Source organism: Podarcis cretensis, assembly GCF_951804945.1.
Source record: "Podarcis cretensis genome assembly, chromosome: 10".
NCBI classification, from domain to species: domain Eukaryota; kingdom Metazoa; phylum Chordata; class Lepidosauria; order Squamata; family Lacertidae; genus Podarcis; species Podarcis cretensis.
The window spans coordinates 22,628,656-22,654,060 of NC_137179.1; the positions used below are offsets into that span (position 1 = coordinate 22,628,656).

Here is a 25,405-nt window from a genome sequence, read left to right on the forward strand (position 1 = left end):
GAAAATATGCAAGTTCTGCACCTACAACCTGAAACCCCAAAGTCCCACCAAGTCTTCTGCTATGTCATTTACACAGATGCGTAGATAGGCCTTGAGGAAGCTGACACCAGGAAGATGCTGCAGTCTTTGAAAATTGGTTCAAAATACTTGAAAAAAGCTGGCTTGTGCATCTTTGTTACTGATTTTTTTTAAAAAAGAACGTTCGCTAATGACTTTTTAACTCTAGTTGATATGAACTTAAATGATTGAAATGGGCTAGGTTTTCTCCTCCTTGCAGATCCACCCAGAGATGTTGCACTGTGTCAAAGCATGGGGACCCTCAGGCTCAGGGGCCAAATGTGGCCCTCCAGACCTCTCTGCCAGGCCCTTTATTCTCACCCTAGGCCATGCTCCCCTCTATTAGCCCCACCTCCAACAGCTCCATGTCCTCCTTGCCTGGATGGAGAAGTATGTATATGTGTGTCTCAGGTCTGTAGCTCCACCCACTTTTGCCTCTGGCCACACCCACTTTTGACATCTGACAACCTTACACTGGGATGTAGTGCTTGGAAGGTTGGCCAAGAGGGAATGAAACCCTTGAAATGAAAAAAGTTCCCCACCACCACACTACATCTTCTTGTACAATTCATCAGTCAATGGATGCCCCTAACCTAGGCGTACTTCTGCCTTGTCTTTTCCCTAGACCGCCACCTTGTATTGGGATGATTCAGATCTCAGGTCATCTCCCCCACTGCCTCCCCCATTTATTCTGTTGCTCCTTTTACTATGAAAATCATTCAGAAAATTATCCCAGATCTTTGGTATGGATGATGAGAGGGACCAAGCACAGAGAGAGAGAGAGAAAGGAAGGAAAGAAGAAAAGGAGAGGGAGGGAGGGAGGGAGGGAGGGAGGGAGGGAGGGAGGGAAGGAGGGAGGGAGGTGTCCAGTTGCAGAATCACAACACACCAGACAACCTTTGAGCTTATGGGTAAATGGATTTTCATTCTCAGCCTCCAGCCTCTTCCACCCCATATGTGTGGAGGAGAAGTTTTCTTGCAAGGAGATATCTGGTGACATAGGGTAGCTTCTGATGACAATGTATGAAGCATCTTATTTTGATGAACATGAACATAGCAAGAGGCACTACCCCTCAACATGACCAACGCTCCTTCAGAATTCCCCACCTCTCCTCCACAACGGCTTCTTTACCCCCATTGTTTTTCATTGACAAAATGGCGGCAACAACAACAAAATCTCCGCCAGAGTTCCTCCTGCACAATCACCCCAAAGTTCAACCAACCACAAAGGCCTGTATCTCCCCTCACCCAACGCTACCTACAATGCCTTCCATCCAACCCGTGGGTGGAAAAATCTCCTGCTGTTCCATAGGCAAGGGAGAAACACTCGCAGAACAAAATCCGGCCCACGTGACTCAGAGAACAGACACATTTTCCTCATACATCCACAAGTCTTGATGCCTTGAGTCACAAACACAGAGAGGATGAGTTGGCAGATGATCACATTGCAATGTTTGAATTGGTTTTCCTTTTTTAAAAACAAAAAAAAAAACAAAAGGAGAGGGGGAGTTATACACACATGTATCACAGCATTTTAGCGAGGTGTTCTCCTGTGTTTTTCCCGATAGCAGTTCAGCTCTCTCTGTTAGGCCTGGATGTAAGGCAGTTGGAAGTTGAAAGCAGCATCCATGAAGCGTCCTCAGTCGCAGTTGTGTTCTGCAAGGTTCTTGATAATTTGCCTTGTTGCTTAAAGTTTAGCAAGGAAAGGGAACCTTTTTAAAAAAGATGTTCTCGTTCACCCCCTTTTATTGGTAAGTCAGACAAAATTAACAGGCAAAATTTTTGTTGTTGTTGTTTAAAAAGAGGAGAGTGTGCAGGAAAAAGGGAGGGATTCTGAAGATGGCCTTGAGGAGGTTAAATTTTAGAGAGAGGTAACACAAATGTTTGATTTCTGTTTCCCCAATTTGCAACAGGCAAGATTGTGTGTGTGTGTGTGTGTGTGTGTGTGTGTGTTAGCTTCCTATACAAACTCAGTTATCACATATCCCAAGAAACACCCCCTTCCCAAGCCCTACTGTAACCCACCCCTAACCAGCAGTAGTCAGATGAAACAATATGTTCACTTGACTTTTGGAACTGGGATGCTGAAGATGTGTGTTTTTGTTTGTTTTTAAAGAACTAGATGGAAGAGCAATGGTGCAGAAAAGCTATTTCCACCTCCAGGAGAAAGAACAAGAGCGATACAAAGTCTGTAGAGGAGACGTAGGCGCCATATTGGACTCCACTCTACATTGGCACTGGCATCCGTTTGAGATCTATATATGATATATGTTTATGTATATATATATATATTTATAATATGTATATTGGTAGGTTTGTTTGTGTCTGTTTTAGCACACTGTCCCATTCTCAGGTCTCGATTTGGGGCAGTTGGTCCTGGGGACAGGTTGAACAGAAGGGGCCAAGGTGCAGAAGAAGCCGGAGATCAGAGTGAGACCCAGGCCTCCCCATGCGCAAAACATGGACCAGCCGTAGCCATGGCTGATGTCGTCTGGAAGTCCATACAGGTACCGGGGGTATCGGGAGAGCTCAAAGTTGATCCCAGCCACGCAGGTGCACAGCGAAATGATGCAGAAGGTTCCTGCAGAAGGAGAAGAAAAAGAGAAGAGGGAAAGGAAGGAAGGAAGGAAGGAAGGAAGGAAGGAAGGAAGGAAGGAGAAAGAGGAGGATGGAGATGGGTTAGACTTATAAAAAGCAATCAGGTTAATCTGAAGTGTCTTGGTTTGTTATTTTTCTCTCTTTATGTGTCTTCTACTCTCTGTTATTTTTTACCCCTTTTCCTGAACCTGCAATATAAAACAGCTTGTTTTGTTGTTGCTATACTTACCTGATATGATCCCTGAAGATTACCATATACATTTTTTAAAAAATACTTGCTTAGTGATTGTCTTTGTTTGTATTTGTTGTTTCTTCATTCCTTATTATGACACAATGGTTTGACTTACTTATGCCAATTACTGTTATTAAGCAATTGATTCGATGTTTAGGATGTATTAAAAATCTATAAAAATGTATCAAAAAAGTAAAGAGCAATTGGTTGTCCACTGTGTGAAAAAAGAAGGGAGTTGGGTGAAGCGGCTAGGGAAACCACACCAGTGTGGAATAGTGGTTTGAGTGTTGAACTACATGGGAGACCAGGGTTCAAATCCCCACTTGGCCATGGAGCTCACTGGGTGACCTTGGACCAGCTACAAGTCACATTCACGCCATAATTTAAAGCACATTCAACACAAAATGGCCCCCCAAAGAATCCTGGGAAAACTGCAGTTTGTCCCTCACAGGGCTATAGTTGCTATCACCCTTAACAAACACAGTTCCCAGGAATATTTGGGGGAAGCCATGCACTTTAAATATATGAACTGCATGTGGCCACCATTTAAAATACAGTGGTACCTCAGGTTAAGTACTTAATTCGTTCCGGAGGTCCATTCTTAACCTGAAACTGTTCTTAACCTGAAGCACTACTTTAGCTAATGGGGCCTCCTCCTGCTGCTGTGCTGCCGCTGCATAATTTCTGTTCTCATCCTGAAGCAAAGTTCTTAACCCGAGGTACTATTTCTGGGTTAGCGAAGTCTGTAACCTGAAGCGTATGTAACCTGAAGCGTATGTAACCCAAGGTCCCACTGTACCTCTTTGCGGTTGTTGTGAGGATACCATGGAGACAAGGGTGAACCATAAAGGCCACCTTGAGATCCTTGGATGGAAATAAGATATAAATGTAATAATGAACAAAGAAATAAACACAGAATTTCACTGCAGAAACCCACTAAGATCAGTGAGCCTTCTCTGTGGTGGCCCCACGGCTCTGGTTCTCTGTACTAGTGGATCTCTGGAAGGCTGTCATACTTTGGTCATCCCAGAAGGCCATGGAGCAGTAGTGGTTGTTAGGCAGTCCCTGGCTACAGAAGCAGGGTTGGATTACCCTTTGCCCCATTCCCAGTCCCAATTTATGATCATCCCTGACTCTAGCAAGTGGCACTCTACACTAAGCATGCCAGAGGAATGGGGCAGAAGGTGGAATCCTTGAACAGGGGAGGGAGATAAACTTTGTTTCCTGGTTGCAAGTGTTTTGCCTTTTGTGAGCTATGTAAGCTCCTAATCTATGAGGCTCTGCTTGGCTGGCTGTTATTTCCCAAATTTAATTTTCACTTGTGGTCCATCCTAGCAAATGAAATTGTAAGTCAACAAAAATATGATTCAGAGATGCTTAGACTGGTAGCTAGAAGTTCTGACTCCAGGCTCCAGAGACCTGCCTAATTCTCTGCTCCCTGTTGATAGTCTGGGTACATCAGTTTTGCTGTGATAAGGTCCGTTGCTTTGTGACTCTGCTCCTAAATGAGAATGCCAGCTCTTTTTCTATCCTCAGCAGGCCTGCTCTGAAGAGGAGTGTGTTTCACCCTAGACTTGTTTACGAAGTTTTCATTCTGGTTTCTTTATGGGGAGGTTATGTGATGTCGTGTCAAGCAATTACAGTGGTGCCCCGCAAGACGAACGCCTCGCAAGACGGAAAACCCGCTAGACGAAATGTCTTGCGAGTTCCTGCAGTTTTTTTCCCTTCCCCCCTTTTTCTAAGCAGCTAAGCCGCTTATCAGCTGATCCGCTAAACTGATAAAAGCTGATCCGCTAAACTGATAAAAGCAGCTAAAAGCCGCTAAACCGCTAATAGCGCTAATCCGCTAAGCTGCCAATGGGCTTGCTTCGCAGGACGAAAAAACCGCTATACGAAGAGACTCACGGAACGGATTAATTTCGTCTTGTGAGGCACCACTGTATCTCAAGTGTTGGCTCGGTTGGTAGAGCATGAGATTCTTCATCTCCGGGTCATGGGTTTGAGCCCCACATAGGGCAAAAGATTCCTGCATTGTCGAAGTTTGGATTAGATGACCCTCGTGGTCCCTTCCAACTCTACACTTCTATGATTCTAATGGTTATGCCACACTTTCCAGTGCATTTCTCCATCTCTTTCTTTACTGAAAAAGTCCAATTTTGCTGGATCTGTCTGTCTGTCTGTCTGTCTGTCTGTCTGTCTGTCTGTCTACAGTGGTACCTCGGGTTACATACGCTTCAGGTTACAGACGCTTCAGGTTACAGACTCCGCTAACCCAGAAATAGTACCTCGGGTTAAGAACTTTGCTTCAGGATGAGAACAGAAATCGTGCTCCGGCAGCGGGAAGCCCCATTAGCTAAAGTGGTGCTTTAGGTTAAGAACTGTTTCAGGTTAAGAACGGACCTCCGAAACGAATTAAGTTCTTAACCCGAGGTAACACTGTATTTGTCTGTCTGTCTGGTTTTGGATGCTCCTGTATATATTTCAACAGGTAGACCCAATGCTCCTTCACCAACCAGTTTCTATCTGCACTCCCCAGCCCCCAAATATGTGCAAGGCAATCCAACATTGTGCACATGTACCTGGCCCAAGAAATTCAGCATCCTTATTAGCTACTTAAATTATTCCACAGCCTTATCAAAATTATTGACGAATAAAACTCCACTCCCTCCCTGCTGCGTCGTGGTGACAAGGCCCATTCTGCCAGAGCAGCTCTGAAGCAAGCGCCTTCTGTGTGCGGATTAAACGCCTCAGCAGCACAAGGCTCTCGAGAGCGCTTCATTGTTTGGCACGCACTTGCATGGAATATAAATGATTGTTTAATTACACACTGTAGCCTCATCATCGGCTAACAGACGGGCGTGTGGCAGATAGGGTTTAGTTTAAATCTGCCCTTATTTATGAAAATGCCTTGGAAAAGGGGAAGCGGCCCGATTGGCTGATGCAAGGCCTGTGCTATGTGAGATCACAAATCCTCCTGGATTAGAATATAGACACACACACACAACTCTAGGAGCCAGAATCACAATAGACCGACCGAGATTGTTTTAGTATGGTGAATTTGGGCCAGTTGAACACAGGTTCCCCAGCAACAAGAGCAGCTGTGTCCCTCCCTCAGCTAAGCACACGCTGCAAAATCATGTGTGGAAACCTTTGTGTGACCAAGGCTGTGTCTGTTTCCATGTTTGTGGCAGCGGAGAGGGCGAGGGGAAAACTGAGAAGGCAAAAATGGCTGCTTGCTGTCTTGCTAAAACAGCTTGGCAGATGGTAATCTGGACCTGTACAAGGTGTGATTCTCCAAAGCTTGCCGCTATTGTGTGGCTGTCCATCAAGCCTTTGCTGCCTGTCTCAGTACTGAACAAACAGAGTGTGTGTGAGAGAGGAGAAGGGTCGTATCACGGTGGCAGAACATCTGCTTGGCATGTAGAAGGTCCCAGGTTCAATCCTTGGCACCTCCAGCTAGGGCTGGAAAAGACCCCCATCTGAATCCCTGGAAAGCCACTGCCAGTCAGTGTAGACTGGGGGTGGGGAACCTAAGGCCTGGGGGCCAAATACAGCCCTTCCAATCTCTATGTCTGACCTGTCTGAGACACTCGCTAGTCCATACCACCTGCCCAGCCATACCTCCTACTGACTCAGCTTTCATACCTTCCAACATTCTCTCTAAACCATTAAAATCTCTATGATACCACTTTAAACAGGGATGGCTTCCCCCAAAGAATTTTGGGAGATTTAGTTTGTTAAGGGTGTGAAGAGTTGTTAAAAAGGTAAAGGTACCCCTGACCGTTAGGTCCAGGTCCAGTTGCAGACGCCTCTGGGGTTGCGGTGCTCATCTCACTTTATTGGCCGAGGGAGCCGGTGTACAGCTTCTGGGTCATGTGGCCAGCATGACTAAGCTGGAAACACCGTTTACCTTCCCGCTGGAGTGGTACCTATTTATCTACTTGCACTTTGACGTGCTTTTGTACTATTAGGTTGGCAGGAGCAGGGACCGAGCAACAGGAGCTCACCCCGTCACGGGGATTCGAACCTCCGACCTTCTGATCGGCAAGTCCTAGGCTCTGTGGTTAAACCCACAGCGCCACCCGCGTCCCTGAGAAGAGTTGTTAGGAGATCCCTATTCCCCTCAGAGAGCTACAGTTCCCAGAGTGGTTTAACAATCAGTCCCTCTTCACCGGAAATTCTGAGAATTGTGGCTCAGTGAGTGGAATAGGGGTTGCATAACAACTCTCAGCACCCTTAACAAATTGCAGCTCCCAGAATTCTTTGGTGGGGGAGCCATGCCTGTTTAAAGATATCATATCACTGTAACTATATGGTGTGAATATGACCTATGATCACTGAGTTTATGTGATAGCTTGATCAGAGGTTTTGAAAAGTCTGAGGTGTGTGTGTGAGAGAGGGAGAGGGATATAGGAGCACTGAATTTATACTGAGTCTTTAAACCGAGGTCTTCCATCTCCAAGCATAATGCCCATTAGAGTTTCAACTTTGGTAGTAGCCCGTCTCCAACTTTATCAAGACCTCTGTTATAATTTGAGATGACCTTCATTATTGGAGAGAAGGACTCAACAGCTTCCAGAGCAATAAAGGGACTTTTAACACCCTTTCTTTTTTGACCTCACCACAGCATAACCCATTCATCCATTCTATGGGATACGTATAATAGCCCCATTTCTAATCTTAAAAAGGAGATTGGTATCTCTGAATCTGACTTTGGCTTTTATTTTTAAAGTGATACTTGAGGGTAGCTGAAATTTGTCAGTTTGCAACCTTGGAAATGAGGGAATTCTGCCTTATCTATAGAACATAAGAGATAAGAAGACCAACTTCTACTGGTGAGGATGTGCAGGTTTAGGAGTTTTGCAGACCTTTTCCTTCCTCATTTTCCTTCCTCTTCTGAAGAATCCTGTGATACTTGAAAGTTTACTCAAACATCTCTTCCCCCCAAAAATAAAAAGGTAAAGGGACCCCTGACCATTAGGTCCAGTTGTGACCGACTCTGGGGTTGCAGCGCTCATCTCACTTTACTGGCTGAGGGAGCCGGCGTACAGCTTCCGGGTCATGTGGCCAGCATGACTAAGCCGCTTCTGATGAACCAGAGCAGCACACGGAAATGCCATTTACCTTCCCGCCGGAGCGGTACCTATTTATCTACTTGCACTCTGAAGTGCTTTCAAACTGCTAGGTTGGCAGGAGCAAGGACCGAGCAATGGGAGCTCACCCCATCATGGGGATTCGAACCGCCGACCTTCTGATTGGCAAGTCCTAGGCTCTGTGGTTTAACCCACAGCGTCACCCGCGTCCCCTAAAAATACTAGTGTACAAAATTGGATTCAGGGAGCCAAACCATTAATACTAATACATCAAATTCTGGAGCAAGTTCAAATGTGTCAGAATTTGTTTTGGTTCAGGCCATGAAAGAATTGGTATGGTTAACTGAGTTGAAAAGTTATTGTCCTGCCATAGAAATAAATATTTTTTATTTTAAAAAAGCATTATAATATTGAACTACATTACAACTGCTGCTGATGCTACTACAATTAGGATCTGCACCAAAACACTGCAATGTGGAGTGCTCCTTTCAGGGTGCCAACCAACCAGCCACACCCAGGATACTCTATCCCATTTCCCCTTCCTTCCTGTTTTCCATTCCTTCAACAGCCATCCAGCATTCCATGCCCACTGAGCATGCTCAGTCCTCACTGGGTACCATGACCCTGGAGTCAGCTGATACCAACAGTTTCTTCTGGACACATGACCATTAAAAAGCTGGGCAAAGCTCCACAACTTCCACAAGGCATATCACGATTCTTAGGCTAAAATAAGTCCTTCTCTCAGTGTCTGTCCAGAATTAAGTTTGAACCAAATTGGGCACTGGGTTTCTAGAAGTTTTCAGTCTTTACTCCATTGTCATTTTCCTGACTCATTCAGACATAATGGACCCCCCCTGCAATTATCTGTAATGTTACCAGAAGTAATAATAATAAGAATGAAACACTCTTATTCTTAGATTCTACTGGTCTCATTTTAGTTCCACGTTTGGTTGATGCTTCAGATTTTTCCTCCTCCTTAGCCTTAATGGTTCTATTCTTTGATAATATCACCTGATGCAATGCCTGGTGGCAGTATTAGCAAGGAGCCTAAATTGCCAGTAGTTCCATTATTTGCTTGCCATGACTTAGTTTTTTAGTGTCCCCAGAAGAATACATTCCGCTCATTTTGGCCTGGAACTGCCACTTCCCAAGATGAAGGACCTGCGTCGGAATCACCTCCCCACAGTAAGAAATAGCACAGGAGAGAGCAACACAAAATAATGATTGACCTTCCTCATCCCTCCAGAGATCTGAGTGTCACAACCATGGCCTGGGTTCACTGGTGTGGTCAAAGACTGGCCCTAGCCGCATCGTGGAGGAAAATGCACTCTATCTGCCCTCACAGTTATGCAGCCATGTGGTCGTTATGCTGCTTGGCTGGATCAATTTTCAGCCTCTGCTGAAGTATGGGGAAAATTACTCTGCTCATCCCATAGTGAAGAATTAGTCTGGCCACTCGACAAATTAATCAGGTGGCCATTTCTTATAGCCTGCAGTGCATGCAGCTCACAAATGAGTTTTGACACTGTGAACTGGAACACAGGAAGCTGCCTTATACAGAGTCCAATCATTACTCCATCTAGCTTGGTGTTTGTACATTGGCAGCCAGCATGTTCAGACAGAAGTCTTTCCTGGTCCTGGATTCCCCAAATCTAATTCCCAGGATTCTTTGGGGGGAGCTATGACTGTTACAAGTGCTACAAGAGTGTTTTAAAATTGCCTCTGTGTAAAAGGGTGCAATGAAATATATGTTGGCAGAGGAAGGGCTGTTAGCTAAAAAAAACAACCCCAAACAAACCTGGAATTAACAGTCATCTCAGCATAACTTGCACTATCTTTGGTCAATGACAAATTATGCTCCAGCTTCTTACATCTTTGGACCAAAGATCCTTCTGGCTTCTGTTCCTGAAAGGTAGCATTGATGCAGTTGCTATGATTTACTGGCTGTGCAGAGGGTCCAGCACTGTGTGAGATGCGACCCCCCCCCCTTGTGTGTCTGTCTAGCAACAGCAAAGAAGAACAAACAGCATTTGAAGTTTTTTCTTCTGAATGTTTCTGTGACAGTAAAATACTGAAGAACTGCCAAGGAATGCAACTGGGGAATCACCATTTTTCTTCAAATATTTTAACAGTTACATGACAGGCAGAAATCCAACAAACATAGCTTCTCCATCCAGGCTTCTCTTAGCTGGAAAAATCTTTACATGTGGAATTTCTGCCAATTACTATCAATTTACATATAGTCCACCCTGGAGTTTGACAACAGAAGTCAGTTTTGATCTAACTTAATGTAGTAACTAAGGGCAATAACACTGGGTATTTAAAGGACTCAGTGCACTGGTCTCTATGTTACAGATATCTCTGGGCAGATTAAGATGGTGAGTGGCTGGGACCTCACTAGTGCTGTGTTTTGCAGTGCTCTCAGCTGCAAACTAAACTAAACTACCATGTGGTGCTTTAGTGAGAATGAAATGGAGGTAGCAGAAGCACATACACCACCACAATTATGCTCAAACAGCATCAGATTTGGATTTCCCACAGTATTAGAGTGACCACTTTAGCATCACCTAATATGATTTGCAGAAAAATTGCATTTGATAATTAATATAAAGAGATGCAAATGAATGACTAATTACTATACAGTCGTGCCTTGGAAGTCGAATGGAATCCATTCCAGAAGTCCGTTGGACTTCCAAAACGTTCAGAAAACAAAGCGCAGCTTCTGATTGGCTGCAGGAAGCTTCTGCAGCCAATGGGAAGCCACGGAAGCCATGCCGGACATTCGCCTTCTGATAATCATTCAAAAACCAGAACTCTCACTTCCAGGTTTCAATTGTTTGGGAGCCTGTTTGTTTGGGAGCCAAGGTGTTTGAGATTCAAGGTACGGCTGTAGTTTAAATAGAAACACAGAACATATCACCATAGTGGGGGAGATAGTGATCGGGTGACCTATGTGCCTATTTAGTCTTCTGTTTGGGCACTTTTGATGGACTGTCTCAAGCCCACTGCTGCTCTTCATTCTTTGGGTTCTTTCTCTTTAGATTTGGACTGGGCAGTCCTTTACACAAAGAAAGGCACTTGGACACCCTAAACAGCATGTTTATGTGGAAGTAAGTCCCACAATGTTCCAAGGGGCTTATTCTTTTGTCAAGATGTCCGGTAACAGTTGGCAGGGTGGCAACACTCACATGATCCTTCTATCCCTTTCCACTTCCCCATCTACCTCCTGGTAAGTAGCAGCAGTATGGGTGACAGGTCAACCAACTAACACAGGCAACAGGAGTCAATGATCCTTCTATCCCTTTCCACTCCCCATCTACCTCCTGGTAAGTAGCAGCAGTATGGGTGACAGGTCAACCAACTAACACAGGCAACAGGAGTCAATGATCTTTCTATCCCTTTCCACTTCCCCATCTACCGCCTGGTAAGTAGCAGCAGTATGGGTGACAGGTCAACCAACTTACACAGGCAACAGGAGTCAACCAACCAACACAGGCAACAGAAGGTCAACCAAACCACAGGGGCAACAGGAGGTCAACCTGCCCTGCCAACTGCTGCTTGTTTAGGATTGCAGCCTATGAATCAGGAAGTCCCCTGGTTAGGATCATGTTTTTGTCATACACTTACTAAGTGGCCCTAAGGAAGCCATCACTTCTCAACCTTATCCCACTCAATTGCAATATGGGGACAACAATACCCAGTGACTTTACAGGGTTGTTATAAGGCAGAGGTGGGGGATCTGTGGCTCTCCATATGTTGATGGGCTCTAACTCCCCCCATCAGCTCCAGTCAGCATGGCCACTGGTCAAGGATGGTGGGAGTTATAATCCAGCAACTACCCAAAAGCTAAAGGTTCCCCACTCCTGTTTAAAGGTCACAACAAGGTTATTTACATGAAGCGTTCTAAACACTTGAAAACACAAATGCTAAATATTATTATAACTTTATTTCCACCCCAGCCGGTTATCTCTGCACATTGACTAACATGCACCAAATCCAGAACTCCACTCATGTTTACTATGGGGACTGGAATATCTGAACGCTTATGAAGGCTAACACCTTCCACACAGTCCATGAAGAAAATTGCAGAGCTATGGATGCCTAACAGTATACAAGACTGCAACTTAAGTCATTTCGCTGAGTCATTCAGCATTTCACAGAATTCTTTTCTTTGTTGAGCCCTTCCCTGTTGCATGGCTTCTTCCTCTTCTTTTCTTTTCACACAAACACATGAAGGGTTCAAAGCAGCTTAACTCTGAGACCCAGATGATTCAACACGAGGTACACATCCACGGGGTACTTTACATGCACACTTCATTTGCCACTTAACTGCATGCCTCCTCAGTTTACGCGGAGGGAACCTGAGCTGCACTACCTTGCCTCTTGAAGAACAACCTCTGCATGTGAGTTTCTGCTAAATCTAAAATCTAATAAAAAGCATCCTAACAAAGCTCATTGCTAGGCTTATTTCACCAGGGCTGACTTCCAAGGGTTTCAGCTGAGCAGCCTGTTCCTATGCAAAGCTAGGTGTGCTTAAGCACATTAATTTTGACAAGCTTAGTCACGCTCAGCTATGCTTAGGATTGGTCTGATTGTTGCTTGAATCCAGCATCCTTCTTTTATCTCTGTGTTCATGTAAAAATGAGGAACTCCTAATTGATTTGAACGTCTGATGTTTGCTGTTCCCGCCTACCACCATTCTGGTTGTTGATATTGGTCTGGTTATTAAAAAAAATATCCCAGCCAGCTATACTCCTTCTCTCACACAAGGCACTTTTCTTTTGAATGGCCTATTTTTGAAATCATCATGGCAATCAGAGGTTGTGTAGTGATTAATCTCCAAAACTTGCTTGCTCTGTTTTTAGTTGGGGGTTAGAATAACAAGCTGGGCAAGTATGGTCTAGGCACACTTGGCCACTACCTTGCTGAAGTGAAACAACATGCCCAGCACCAGGAGTTGACCAGGTTGGCCATCAGTTGAAGGCCCCAGCAGCTCAGAAGAGCCCTCTCACCAGCCTGACCTAGCTGTGTCACCTTACTGTCCTCCTAGTCAGGCCTCTGGGAGACTGTTATATATTTATTACATCAAGTTTAAGGTTTTCAAAAGTAAAAAAACCCAACAACAACAACCAGAACAATAATAGTTACAAATAAAACAAACAAAACAAACTAGTGTTCTGTGACTTGTGGGAGGGTGAAGAATGCCCTCAGACTTAGTTATACGCCATAAATTTGTAACACAGGACACAAAATTTATCTGCTTCCAGATCATGTCTTCAGCCTTTACTTTAAAGGTAGGATTTGCCTACCTTTCAGAGCAGTTTGCCACATTTCCTTATACCGCAGACTCAGCAAGTTGGAGTGTGACTGATTCCAGAATCTGGTGGTTATTAATCTAGCTGCCACAACAAGGAAAAGTATTTTGGAATGAAGCTATGTGGTTTTAACAGAAATGTTATAAAGGATTAAGTAAAAATGGATTGGTAATTAGTGAAAGAGGAGAATGTAAAATTATAGTATATCAAGATAAATTTTTAGGATAAAAACAAAGATGGAAAGGATTTGCTGAAATATCTAATTGAACTAGAATACAAAAAAGGGAGGTGTGAAGAGGTCAAGGAAATAAGCAAAGGAAAGAAAGTTATGTAAAGGTTGGATTTGTGGTTTTTTTGTGCTTTGTTTGTTTAACTTTTTCTACTTTTCTTTCTGTAACCTTCAAAACTTTAATAAAATCTATTATAAAAAACAACAACAAGGAAAAAGAATATTTTGAGAATTGTCAAAAATAGGCAACAATGCCAATTGAGGGCTCATTATATATATATTGGCCAGTTATTTGGTTCGTTTCATTAAAAATCTCCAACCAGAATGTGAATGTTTCTTTGCATGGTCACCACATATGGAAACATGTACCAATTTCACCGCAATTTCTCCTGGGAGACTGTATTAGCACTGGGCAGATGGCAATGTCACTTTCGAATGGAAGCCAAATGGCCTCCACTTGCAGCAGCTGCCTTGGAGCGATGGTGTGTGCAGCAGTGTTGAGAGTGGGCACCCACTGGCGGCACAGTGCCAAGGACCCCCGAAGTCTGGCACTATGCCTTGGACTGACAGTTGCTGGGAATTTTGGGTGGGGAGGGTGCCGTTGTGCTCAGATCCTGCTAATGGCCTTCCCATGGGCATCTGGTTGGCTGCTATAAGAGCAGAGTGTGGAACAAGATGGCCCAATGGCCCAATGCAGCAGGCTCCTTGTGTTCATCCAGTACCTCAGGGAATAACACATAGCCAGTTGCCTTGCCTGTGATGCAGTGATGTCATCAGGCTGCGCCAAGAAGCTGCAGCTTACCAGAAACCCATATGGAGCAGCTTGGGGGAGAGGGGCTCTCAGCAGCAAGGAAGCGAGGAATGATAAGCTATAACTGTGGGGTCTGAACTACAGAGCTTCAGGCCTGTGAGAGCCTAGGAGAGAAATAGCATGGATAAAGTTCACTGGGGCTGTAATTCTCAACACACTTGCTCACAGGACATAATGGGACTTACTGCTGAGTAAACATGTCTAGGTTTGTGCTGCGAGCGGCTCACCTTTACTTCTAATGCCTCTTGTAAGGAATGAAACAGGATAATGCCACGTATGCCTCCCTTTGCTTTTTGGGGCACTGGATCTCATCGCTTAACCCTAGGAACTCTCCATCAGTTTTGTGTGGCGCTCAGGGGCGTCAACTTGCCCCCCACATTGGCAATCTTTACCCTTGCCTGTCTCAGCCCCCTCCTGGCTCCCAGGTGGGGGCTGGGGCACACGGAAGGCACCTAGTGTTGGCAGGCGATGTCGGCCCCCTCAATATTGGGGGGGGGGCTCCAGCCCCTTGATTCAAAATATTGAGGGGGTTGGAGGCCCAAGCATCCCTTATACCTGGCGCCAGGGGTGGCATTCCACAGACAGCATCATGACAAGCAGAAGTGAATTATCCACCTCGCCTTGTGTTTTTGACAATGCCAGCTTTCAGGTTTTGATTAAGTGATCAGTTACATAATCCAGTTATATCCATCTTGAATCCCCATTAAACTAGCCGTTGACAGGATCCACCTCCACTCTCTCATCTCAGTGAAAATGCGAAGTTGGTAACTTTCTATCCATCTCACTCTTCTTTTTTTTAAAAAAATAGCACAGGCAGGAACTGTTCTGGAGTATTGTGGGTCCTTCTCCCCACTCCTAGACCACCTCCAAGTGCCAGGAGGCACTCGATATCAAGGGAATATCATACACGTTGCAAAATTTTGTCAGATTTTTTTTTTTTAAGGTAAGAAACACTCTTGTTTTGCAAATTGGAAATAGAACACCAAATATTGCACCCAACTTAAACGCATTCTTTCCGCCTTTTTAAGAACAGCTTCTTTGAAACGGAGCTGATTGTTTGTGCAAAATGTCCAACTCAAATGAATCAGCACTGGGTGAATCAGCAGCGGGTGACAAACAGCGCTTGTTGTTCTTTGCTGCTGTCCTGCACAACCTGTTTTATACACGTCGTAGGACAAATGTGGGTTTGCATCAAGCATATACCGTACTTTAAAAGGGGCTGCAGCCAGTCCTGGAACTCCTCCTGACAACTTTACCTGCACAACCCCAATTGTTTTTAAACAGATTTGTTGTATTCAAATCTTAAAGTCTAAGGTGAAGTGTAATGCTTGAAAAGACCCTTGCTTGTACTCAGCTAATAGCCAGGGGCTGTATGTGCTAAAGTTTTGACTTCTCAATCTTGTTTTAATTATGAAAGTAGAAGAAATGGTTGCAATTCTTCTTTTTGTTATTTTGCATCATTTGCTTTGGTTTTGCTAGTCATGCATGTAGACACTAAAGCCACCCCCTCCCCAACCACTGGAAATTTTATTCAGTCATCACTCTGCTTCTAAGATTTTGGCAGGTGTTGCTTGCAGCCATAAGGATTAGAAACATGCTTTTTGATGAAAAATGGCAGGTTATCAGAAAGATGAATTCTGAGTCCAATACCACACTAGGCACCACAGGATAATAAAGCTGTGCTATGTGTTATAATAATGCTTTTTTTTTTCAAAACAGGCTCTGCCTCTTAGGCAAATACTGAGGTAGCAACAGCATTGAATTTCTATAGGATAAGAGCCGCAGGAAAACTGGTCCATGATAAGGAACCTAGGAAAAGTCTCCGCTGCTACTCTTTTCTCTTTCCCTGACTGCTTGCGAGGGGATCAATCCATCACAGGTCAGATATTGACAAGGAAAGACTGGCTGGAGACAAAGCCGCGTATTCTGGAGGATCAAGAAGTTGCTAGATGAAGTCATCCCAAAATCCCAGTAAGCTTTTCAACCACGTAACTGTCATTTCTAAGAAGTGAGCTTCCAGGTGACCTAAGAGCTGAGCTACCAGGTGAGACCCATGGCGATGTATTTTTGGACAAACAAAACAAATCGTGCAGTAGGAAATTGAACTAATAAGCTAGCTGAAAAGACACGGAGACTGAGATGATTTTCATAATCCGGATAGGGCACAGAGGGTTCAAGGAACTCAGCATGCCAGCAAAGAAGTGGAGGTTTTGCAAAGAAAGGACGTCAGTCTCTAGCTAGATATAGCGCTGGTAATGGCAGATCATAGAGGCAAGGGAAAAGGCAGGGTCCTACTTTGTTTTCAGAAGCAAACCTTTAGACTGGCTGACATTTAGTGTTGCCCATTTAACACAGGGTATGGACCCTGTGGACCTCCAGATGTTACTGGACTCCAACTCCCATCAGCTTCATGCTGGATGGCCAATGGTCAAGGATGATGGGAGTTGTAGTCCAACATCATGCGGAGGGCCACAGGTTTCCCATCTCTGATCCAAAGAGTCATGGCCAAGGCCAATGGACGTCTGTAGATCAAATGAGTGTTTGGGATTGAGTGCAACAGAGCAGCTTCACAGCTGGTTTTGTCACATGGTCACTATTGCCACATGGATATAATACGGTGAGCAACAACACCCGAGCAGCCACTATTTTCCAAAGCAGTGTTTTCTGTAGCATGTACAAAAAGGAGATGGGGGGGGGGGAGAGAGATAAGGGAGAAAAGCAAGATGGGAACCTATTCACCCATGTGGATTCTTCCACTTTGAAGCAGTTTAACTATCATAATTTAGCCATTCATAGTGATGCAACATTTTGAATTATGGTGCTGGAGGAGACTCTTGAGAGTCCCATGGACTGCAAGAAAATCAAACCTATCCATTCTGAAGGAAATCAGCCCTGAGTGCTCACTGGAAGGACAGATCGTGAAGCTGAGGCTCCAATACTTTGGCCACCTCATGAGAAGAGAAGACTCCCTAGAAAAGACCCTGATGTTGGGAAAGATTGAGGGCACAAGGAGAAGGGGATGACAGAGGACGAGATGGTTGGACAGTGTTCTCGAAGCTACTAGCATAAGTTTGACCAAACTGCAGGAGGCAGTGGAAGACAGGAGTGCCTGGCGTGCTCTGGTCCATGGGGTCACGAAGAGTCGGACATGACTAAACGACTAAACAACAACAACAAGTGATACAACTATGCACTCCTAATATTTGTTAGTTGTTTTCATTGATATGTCGGACTAGGTGGGCTGGGCTAGATGGACTAGGTCTTTGGTCTCATCCATCAAGGCTCTCCTTATGTTCTTACGAAATATGTTTGTGCTCTTATGGATAATGTTGCTTTATTTAAGAAGAGTCATAGCTAAGGGACAGTGCAAATGCTACACAATCAGAATACCCCAAATTCAATCCATGGAAGTGCTAGTCTAAAGGATCAGCTAGTGCAGGCTTCCTCAACCTCAGCCCTCCAGGTGTTTTTGGCCTACAACTCCCATGATCCCTAGCTAGCAGGACCAGTGATAAGGGATGATGGGAATTGTAGTCTCAAAACATCTGGAGGGCCGAGGTTGAGGAAGCCTGAGCTAGTGGGTGATGGGCCAGATCAGGAAATGCTTTGACTCAGGCAAAGTCCACTTGGCTGGATTTAATTTGTTCTCCTCTGTTGGCGCAGCACATTTTTTAGGAAAGGGATTTCGTCGGAGAAAGACTTCTCCGGTGCAAATGCTCCTATAAATAGAGAAAGCCAGTGAGATTCATAAAGCGTTGCTGGATGCAGCTTTGTCCTCACCTTGGGGCATGTCACTCTGGTAGCGGGTGGCTAATGGCAAAAGCCTGCAGACAACAGGTATGAGCATAAAAGCTTTTAGGGGGTTGCCGGAGACAAAAGGTCAGCAAAAGCAGAGTTTTGGGAGAAGTGAAATGGTGTCATAAAACTGCAGAGCAGAGAAATGACGCAAGGCAATAATGTACTCTGTCCCTTGTGAATTGAAATGCATAATGCTGCCGGGGAGCCAGTGTGTGTGTTTGTGTTCCTGCTCCCTTTTGTCAGTAGATGACAATGGTTGCAGAAGGAGCTTAACCTGTGGGGAGAAGGGCATGGAAGAAAATGATAAGGGCTGGGTGGGAAAGAAGCTGGATCTCTCGGAAGGCCTTTCTAGGCACTCATCTCCTTCCAAGGAAACTGTGCAGGTGTTGCAAACCTGCCCTTCACATGTTGTGGTACTACAGCTCCCATCACCCCTGACCATTAGGCATGCTGGCCGGGCCTGATGGGAGTGGGACCCTAGCAGTATCATGAAGACATCACGTCAGCATCACCCTGGCATTATACCAGCAAGGTTTCTGGAGAATCAAATACGCAAGTTTGTCTTTGTGCAGCACTGATTGGAGGGAACCAGTGACATCATAAACACCTCCTCCCTGGGAATGATTTCTCCAGCTTTTAGAATTGCTTGTTAAAGACTGAAGGGAACCCATGCACATTTAATAAAATAAATAATGAAGGAAGAACTGGGAGAGATCCCTTTGTCTGAAGGCCTGGAGAGACACTGCCATTCAAGCGTTGACAGCACTGAGGTAGATGGACCAATGGATCAATTTGAAATAAGGCCACTTCCTGTGCACGTATGTTATAAGGCTTACAAAGAGTTGCTCCTGGCCTGTTGTGTCCATGTTAAACAAGTGTGAAGCGTGCGCTGTAAAAGCAAAAGAAGAATGCAAAACATCCATGGGAACCAATTGAGGGACCTGCCCACTTACTGCCCAAGGCTGTATTTTGAATGAAAGAGGAAAGATTACTTGGACAATTATTTTCAAACCTCATTGCAAACACAGTTTTGAGTTACAATACACAATGCATCCTAAAGCGCTGTTTCCTCACCATGGGATTCTAGATGTGAGAGTACAAGATAATAGTCCACAAATGATTCATTTTGACAAATCCCTTGATGTAATCAGATTCAACATTCAATTCAAATCCTTGTTATGCTGAGTAATAGGAGCTGGCAGGAAAAGGGGAAAAAACGCCGGTGATAAAGAGCTGCATTTCTTAAATAGCACAGGGATCCCTGAGGCAGACCTTTCAACTCTGCAGCTTTGAGAAATAGGCTACTAATAAGGTTGCCAACTGACCAGAAAATCCCCCAGCCCAGCCTAGTCTGCTCTTCTGCTTGGTGTGCAGAAATCAGCAAGTGACACTTTCCACAGCATGGAGTTAAGCATGATCACCTACCAGTGCCTGAAGATCAGGCTGCTATTAAAAGCACAGCTACAGTGGTTGGCTATGAAGTTGGCACTCCTCTATGCCAATATTAAGGTTTATCTATCACGCTTTCTTACTGCATAGTGTATGTATATACATATAGTGTGTGTGTGTGTGTGTGTGTGTGTGTGCGCGCGCGCGCGCATACACAGAGGGAGGAAAAAGTAAACCAGTATTACCTAAGCTGGTTCAAAATGTTTATTTCTTTTCTGAAGTTTCCCATATCAAGATTGCTACCAAATTTAGGTAAAATGAGCTTCAAAGAGCTTGGTCTAGTAGGACAAGACAAAGTATTTTCTGAGATTTGGGCTGCTTCAGATGAAAATGAGCAGAATAGATTTCTCAAAGCCTGACCAATAAGCAGTTAATATATAATTTTCACATGCACTGAAGTTAAAGGTGACATATACAGGGGACTCACCATATATTTTTTTCACCCCCTCATTGCAGTTGTGAGTGAAGGAGGAGGCTTAATTGAGAGCTTCCTGGAATAGGTGGCTTTGCGAAGGGACTTGACGAAAGAGGGCATAAGCTCACCATAATGTAGGTCTGCAAATTTCTGAGCATTGGCTGTCTGGAAAATCCCAGAGGCTTGATGGCTTGCCTGGCTAGTGGTGTCCTCACACTGCTCAGCCTGATAGGGTGACCGGATGTAACAGAGTCTCCTGTACATTCAACACTTGCATGGAAGAAGAGGGAACATTGGGAGGAGAGGCTGCCAGTGGAGGCTGGCGCCCATTGCGACTGGTGGGGCAGAAGGCAGGGAGACCAAGACTACGTAGGTGCAGCCAGAGCCAATGACAGGCAGAGGCACTCACTGAAGAAAGCAGACAGGTGGGGGCTGGTCAAGGATAGACTGAGGTTGGTGGGGCAGTGCCCTATTTGCCCTTCTGCACCAGTCTCCACCGCATGCAGAGGAGGAGGTAAATTGCACCTGCTGAACTATCCTCCACCAGGGCCAGGGCCTTTTCAGTGATGGCTCTGACCTGGTGGAATGCTCTGTCCCATGAGACTAGGGCCCTACAGGATTTAACCTCCTTTCGCTGGGCCTGTAACACAGAGCTATTCCGTCTGGCCTTTACTTTGAATTCAGCCTGATCTTTTATTCCCCTTCCTTCCCTCCACTCCCCTTTTTATGAAAATCACCCCTCTGAGACCCCACACTAATTCTCCCCTGGCCTCCTCGCTGGCCCAAGTAGGACTAATTCAGCCAGCTAGCCCTGGTGACTATCTAATGCTTATTAGATGGATTTCCCCCAAAATTGATTTTTGAACTTTGAATTTTATTGTTATTCATGCTTTTATACTGTATTTTATGCTGCTTTTACAATTAAGTGTTTTAAATTTGTTGTTAGCCGCCCTGAGCCCGGTTTTCTGAACCGGGAAGGGCGGGTATAAATAAATTATCATCATCATCATCATCATCATCATCATCATCCCCACAATTGCTAAAAGCCACCGCTGGACTCCGTTGCCATCTAGTCATGCTATAGGTTTGCAGTCATTGGGGCTGGATTCAATGAATCTGTTCTGCTAGTACCCAGAAGCCCCCATTCCCAAATCTGCTTGGAGGGTCAGGAGGACCCCCAGAACAGTGTAGAGGAGGAGGAGAGGGGAAATTGTTTTGTCAGGTGAGCAGAAATCCTTGTGCTAGATGAAACCATCTCCTTCGCACTATGCTGAATTCCACCCCTTAAATCCATTGTTCCAGTGTCAGCAACAGACTTCTGGTCAAGATGGTGACAGGGCAGGCAGCTAGCTCTGAAGCTCTGTAGAAATGCAATTTTAATTGAGTTTTAATGGGTTTTAATTTCTTTTAAAACTTACGTTTTTGGTGTCAGCAACACAACTGTTCTATACCAAATATCCATGCAAGGCCACTTAACTTACATATAATTGGGAAACAGCTCTATAAAAGAAGGTTCTGGGGTCTACCTAACACTACATTCAGAATGGCCAGTCAGTTGTCTGCGGCTGAAAGAGAGTGAAATATATTACGTTCCAAACAAGACATAGCAGCAAGTCTGTTAATGTGACCAGTCATCTGTAGCAATGCCATATGTCAAAACCAACCCTGAGGGGTGCTCCTGGAGGATTGTCACAAGAGGCAAATAAACTGAATGCAAGGAAAACATTGGCTTTTGTGCCTGTTCATTTGTTTGATATAGGGCTGGCAGTGGTCTGATCTGTCCAAGAATACCCTGGGTGCTGGTAACCCTGTCCCTGTCTAAGTCTTCCTCAAACGTTCAACATAGGAAGTTCACCTCTGATTAAAGAGTCTCCAAATCATTGGCTTTTTCTGGCCTCTGCAGAAAGAGCCAGGAAATCAACTGAACAAAATTAATCAATTTTTCAAAAGCTGTCTGCTCTGAGATTTGAAGTCAATTTGGCTATGATCAGCTCACATGGAGTGTGTGTTTGTGTGTGTGTCTTATTGCACCAATCCAAAAACAAAGCAGCCTCTATGTGATCTGGAAGCCACCACAGCCCAGAGATGGCAGCTCTTGACAGATGTTGAACATTTTAACCTTCGTTCTGAAAACGTTGGCTTGAGTGCTGAAGGAATTATCCATTCTAATTCACAGGCAGTCCTAAGACTGGGATCTCTTTTTCTGGTAGGGCATCTTTGCTTTTCAAAGCTGAGCAGCAGAAGTTTGAGGGCTGAGTCCTACAAAAACAAACCCTTCCTAAGCAGGAAGCAAGGGGCAGAAGGGAGGATCACACACAAAACCCTCCACACATTGAATGAGGGTGCCGAGGGGGGCACAGAGCTGGGCAGTTTGCCCCAGCCCACCGCAGCATGAGGTTCTGCCCACTGTCTGCTACTCTAAGAACATAAGAAGATCCTGCTGGATCAGGCCAGTGACCCATCTTACAGTGGCCAACTAGATGCCTATGGCAAGCCCATAAGCAGGGCATGAGGGCCAGGGTGCTCTCCTTTCCTCTGATTTCCAGCAGGTGGTATTCAGAAGCATTACTTCCTCCAACCATTGAGGTAGAGCATAGCCATCTTGGCTAATAGTCATTGACAGTCTTCTTCTCCTTGAACTTGTCTAATCCTCTTTTAAAGATGTTTAGGTCAGTGGCCATCACTACCTCCCGTAGTAGCAAGTTAACTGTATGTGGGATTTTCCTGTCCTGAATCTTCCAACATTCGCCTACATTGAATGTCCATGATTTCTAGTGTTATGAGAGAAGGAGGAGGAGAACACACTCTCTCTCTCTCTCTCTCTCTCTCTCTCTCCACTTTCTCCATGTCATGCATCCATTGGATTGTGTGCACATGGAGACAGCGCGGTGGTGTGCCCCAACAGCAGTGAGCAGGGATAAGCCACATGGCAAGGGAGCTCAATAACCCAGTCCCCCTGGCCCCTCTACATCCTTTTGGTAACAAGGAAGGGTCCATGTGATATTGTTGTTGGCTTCTGTCTATCTCCAGAGACAATGGAGTGCACCTCCAGGGGTGAAGGCAGGCCGCTGCATTGGCAGCACCGAAGTGTCCTCCCTGGGGCACAAACCATGTGAACACACCCAGGATCGGTGCTTGGAGAGACCTGCCTAATGGTAGGGTTGCCAAGCTGTCTCCATGTAGGCTGCAGTCAACTGCATTTCATGCGGTCAGATCCCCCCACAATAGATGCAGAGGTTTCTTTGGACAGAGAGAAGGAGGCAATGCATCTTGGCTTCTCCTTCCACCCACAACCTCTTAATGCCGTCCTTTCCCAAATCAACAGTCGGCTTACATTTGTTCATTTTAGTTACCCTAAGGGGCAAGGTTAATGCACCTGTGTTATCTGTGGGGCAGTCTTTTGGGAGGGGGATAAGGAGGAGTGGGAGGAATTTGGTGGGCCTAGAACACCTTTACTAACAGTAGGGATTGTAGGGTGCCCCAAACAACCTTCCAGACGCCTGCCTCTGTCTCCTACGCAAGACAGCTAATGAGGTTATGTATATGATTCCTGATGATGTGTCTATCATCACCATTAGTTTCACATTATGCTAATTCTCTAAATGGCTGTCTGCATTCTAATAGGCCTTCATTTCCAGTGCTACAAGGGACACCCAGCAATGGATAGCCCCATCAAGATGAAGAGCCAATTCTGGTCAAAGACAAATGCTTGAAGCGGAGAATTCTGCTTCAGTGCATTTAAACCTTCAACATAAGCTGTGACCTGTAGATGGAGGCCCCAGAAAATGTGCAGAGAGAGGTTGGGAAACTGAGGCTACTTCTAGAGGTATTCATGGGGGTAGGTTTTCATTAGCATGAAGCTGAAGGGGTATGCATGTTTGTGTGTACGCACACACAAGCCCAAGTCTTGCTCCTGCTCTTTGTCATATGTGTGTGGAAGCAATCCTCTTTCCTTGGCTAATTTCTCCAAATGGTATCTCCGGGACTTTGCCATTGAGTAAATGTAATGTCTCAGTTCTGCTACGGGTCTGTGGTTCACATGAGACATAGCAAAATCACTGAATGGCCATTATATTCTTTGCTGCTCTTAGCCCAACTTTCGTGCTTATTAAAATCCCCGCTCCTTGAATTTGAGAAGCTCACTTAACAACTCAGTTCATTTTGTAGAATTGACATTGTTGTCATTCTTTGCCATCCCACCACTCCCTGTGTTTATTATCTGCAATGATTTTCTATTTTCTTCCAGATGGCTGGCAAGGATATTGAATAGCGCTGGGTCAAGAATTGATGTCTGCGCAACATTTCCATTTAATGATAATTTCCCTGTTAACAGTTACGTTTGGGAACCTACCATTTACCCAATTTCTAATTCATTTGACTTGTGTTCTTATTGATCTTTGTGTAGTGCTAGAGTCCCCCCCCATCACAAGTTCTAAATCAAATACATCACTGTAGTCTTAAACATATTATGTAGTTGGCACAATGGTCCAACTCCCCCATTACAGAGCAACCTATGTAACTCTCACTAAGGGGAAACTCTCCCAATTCTTACTTCCTGGCTCATCTTGGGTTGTTGAAATGTACCAATGGCCCATCTCTCTGCATATGGAAGTGCTGTAGCTCAATGGTAGAGCATCTGCTTTGCATGCAAAAGGTCCCAGGTTCAACCCCCAGCATCTCTAGGTAGGGTTGGGAGTGACTCCTGCCTGAAACTCTGGAGAAGTGGTATCAGTCAGTGCAGTCAATGGTATAAGGCCACTTCCTGCATTCCTATGTGTTGGGCATGCCATGTCTCAAATATCAAAACTCTGAGCCTAGAGGTGTGGCCAGGCCCACAAGGTCATGCCTGATTACAGGATCCACTTTCCCCATCAAGCCCCTTGTCTGATTCCAGCGTTTACTTCCTATAAACATTTGTCTTTTTACATGAGAGACTGTGATGATACTTGCGAACTGGAGATTGTTAAGTACTATTGTTTAATTGCATACTGAACTGGAGAATGCCTGCATATGTATTGCTGAAGGTTTAACACTGGAAAATTCAATTGGGCTATATTGAAGCCCTCTCTGAGCTCTAACAGGTTGATAGTTAACTGTTGGTGTTGTCTGCCAGCTCTCATGTGGTGTTTAACTTTAGATCACATGAGGGTATTCCATTGCAAATCTCCATCCTGAAGGGAGTTGCCTTTGAGTCTTTCTCTGGAAGCAGAAGAAAACAAAGGATGTGATATGGATGCCTGTCCAGGAGCAAATAGCCTTAATCTGGAAGGCAGGCTATCGGAGATACAGAGTTTTGTTTTTTTTTTTTTTTTTTTGCTCTGATCGTAATTATGTTACATATTTAAGAATAAGAACCTATGCTTGAATATGCATATGTTTTCCACAACTTTCTGGATGTATCATTGATT

At 44.9% G+C, this 25,405-nt stretch overlaps 1 protein-coding gene across 2 annotated transcripts in view; it reads right to left on the bottom strand.

Moving 5' to 3' along the window:
* Positions 1 to 1,494: 1,494 nt before the first annotated feature.
* Positions 1,495 to 25,405, bottom strand: part of TMEM178B (transmembrane protein 178B) — a 276,992-nt gene continuing 253,081 nt past the window's right edge. For both annotated transcript variants that reach the window (XM_079993041.1, XM_079993042.1), the window contains one exon: positions 1,495 to 2,638. In XM_079993041.1, coding sequence (XP_079849167.1) covers positions 2,388 to 2,638 — 251 coding nt within the window. In that variant the 3' untranslated portion in view covers positions 1,495 to 2,387. The remainder of the gene's footprint in view (positions 2,639 to 25,405) is intronic.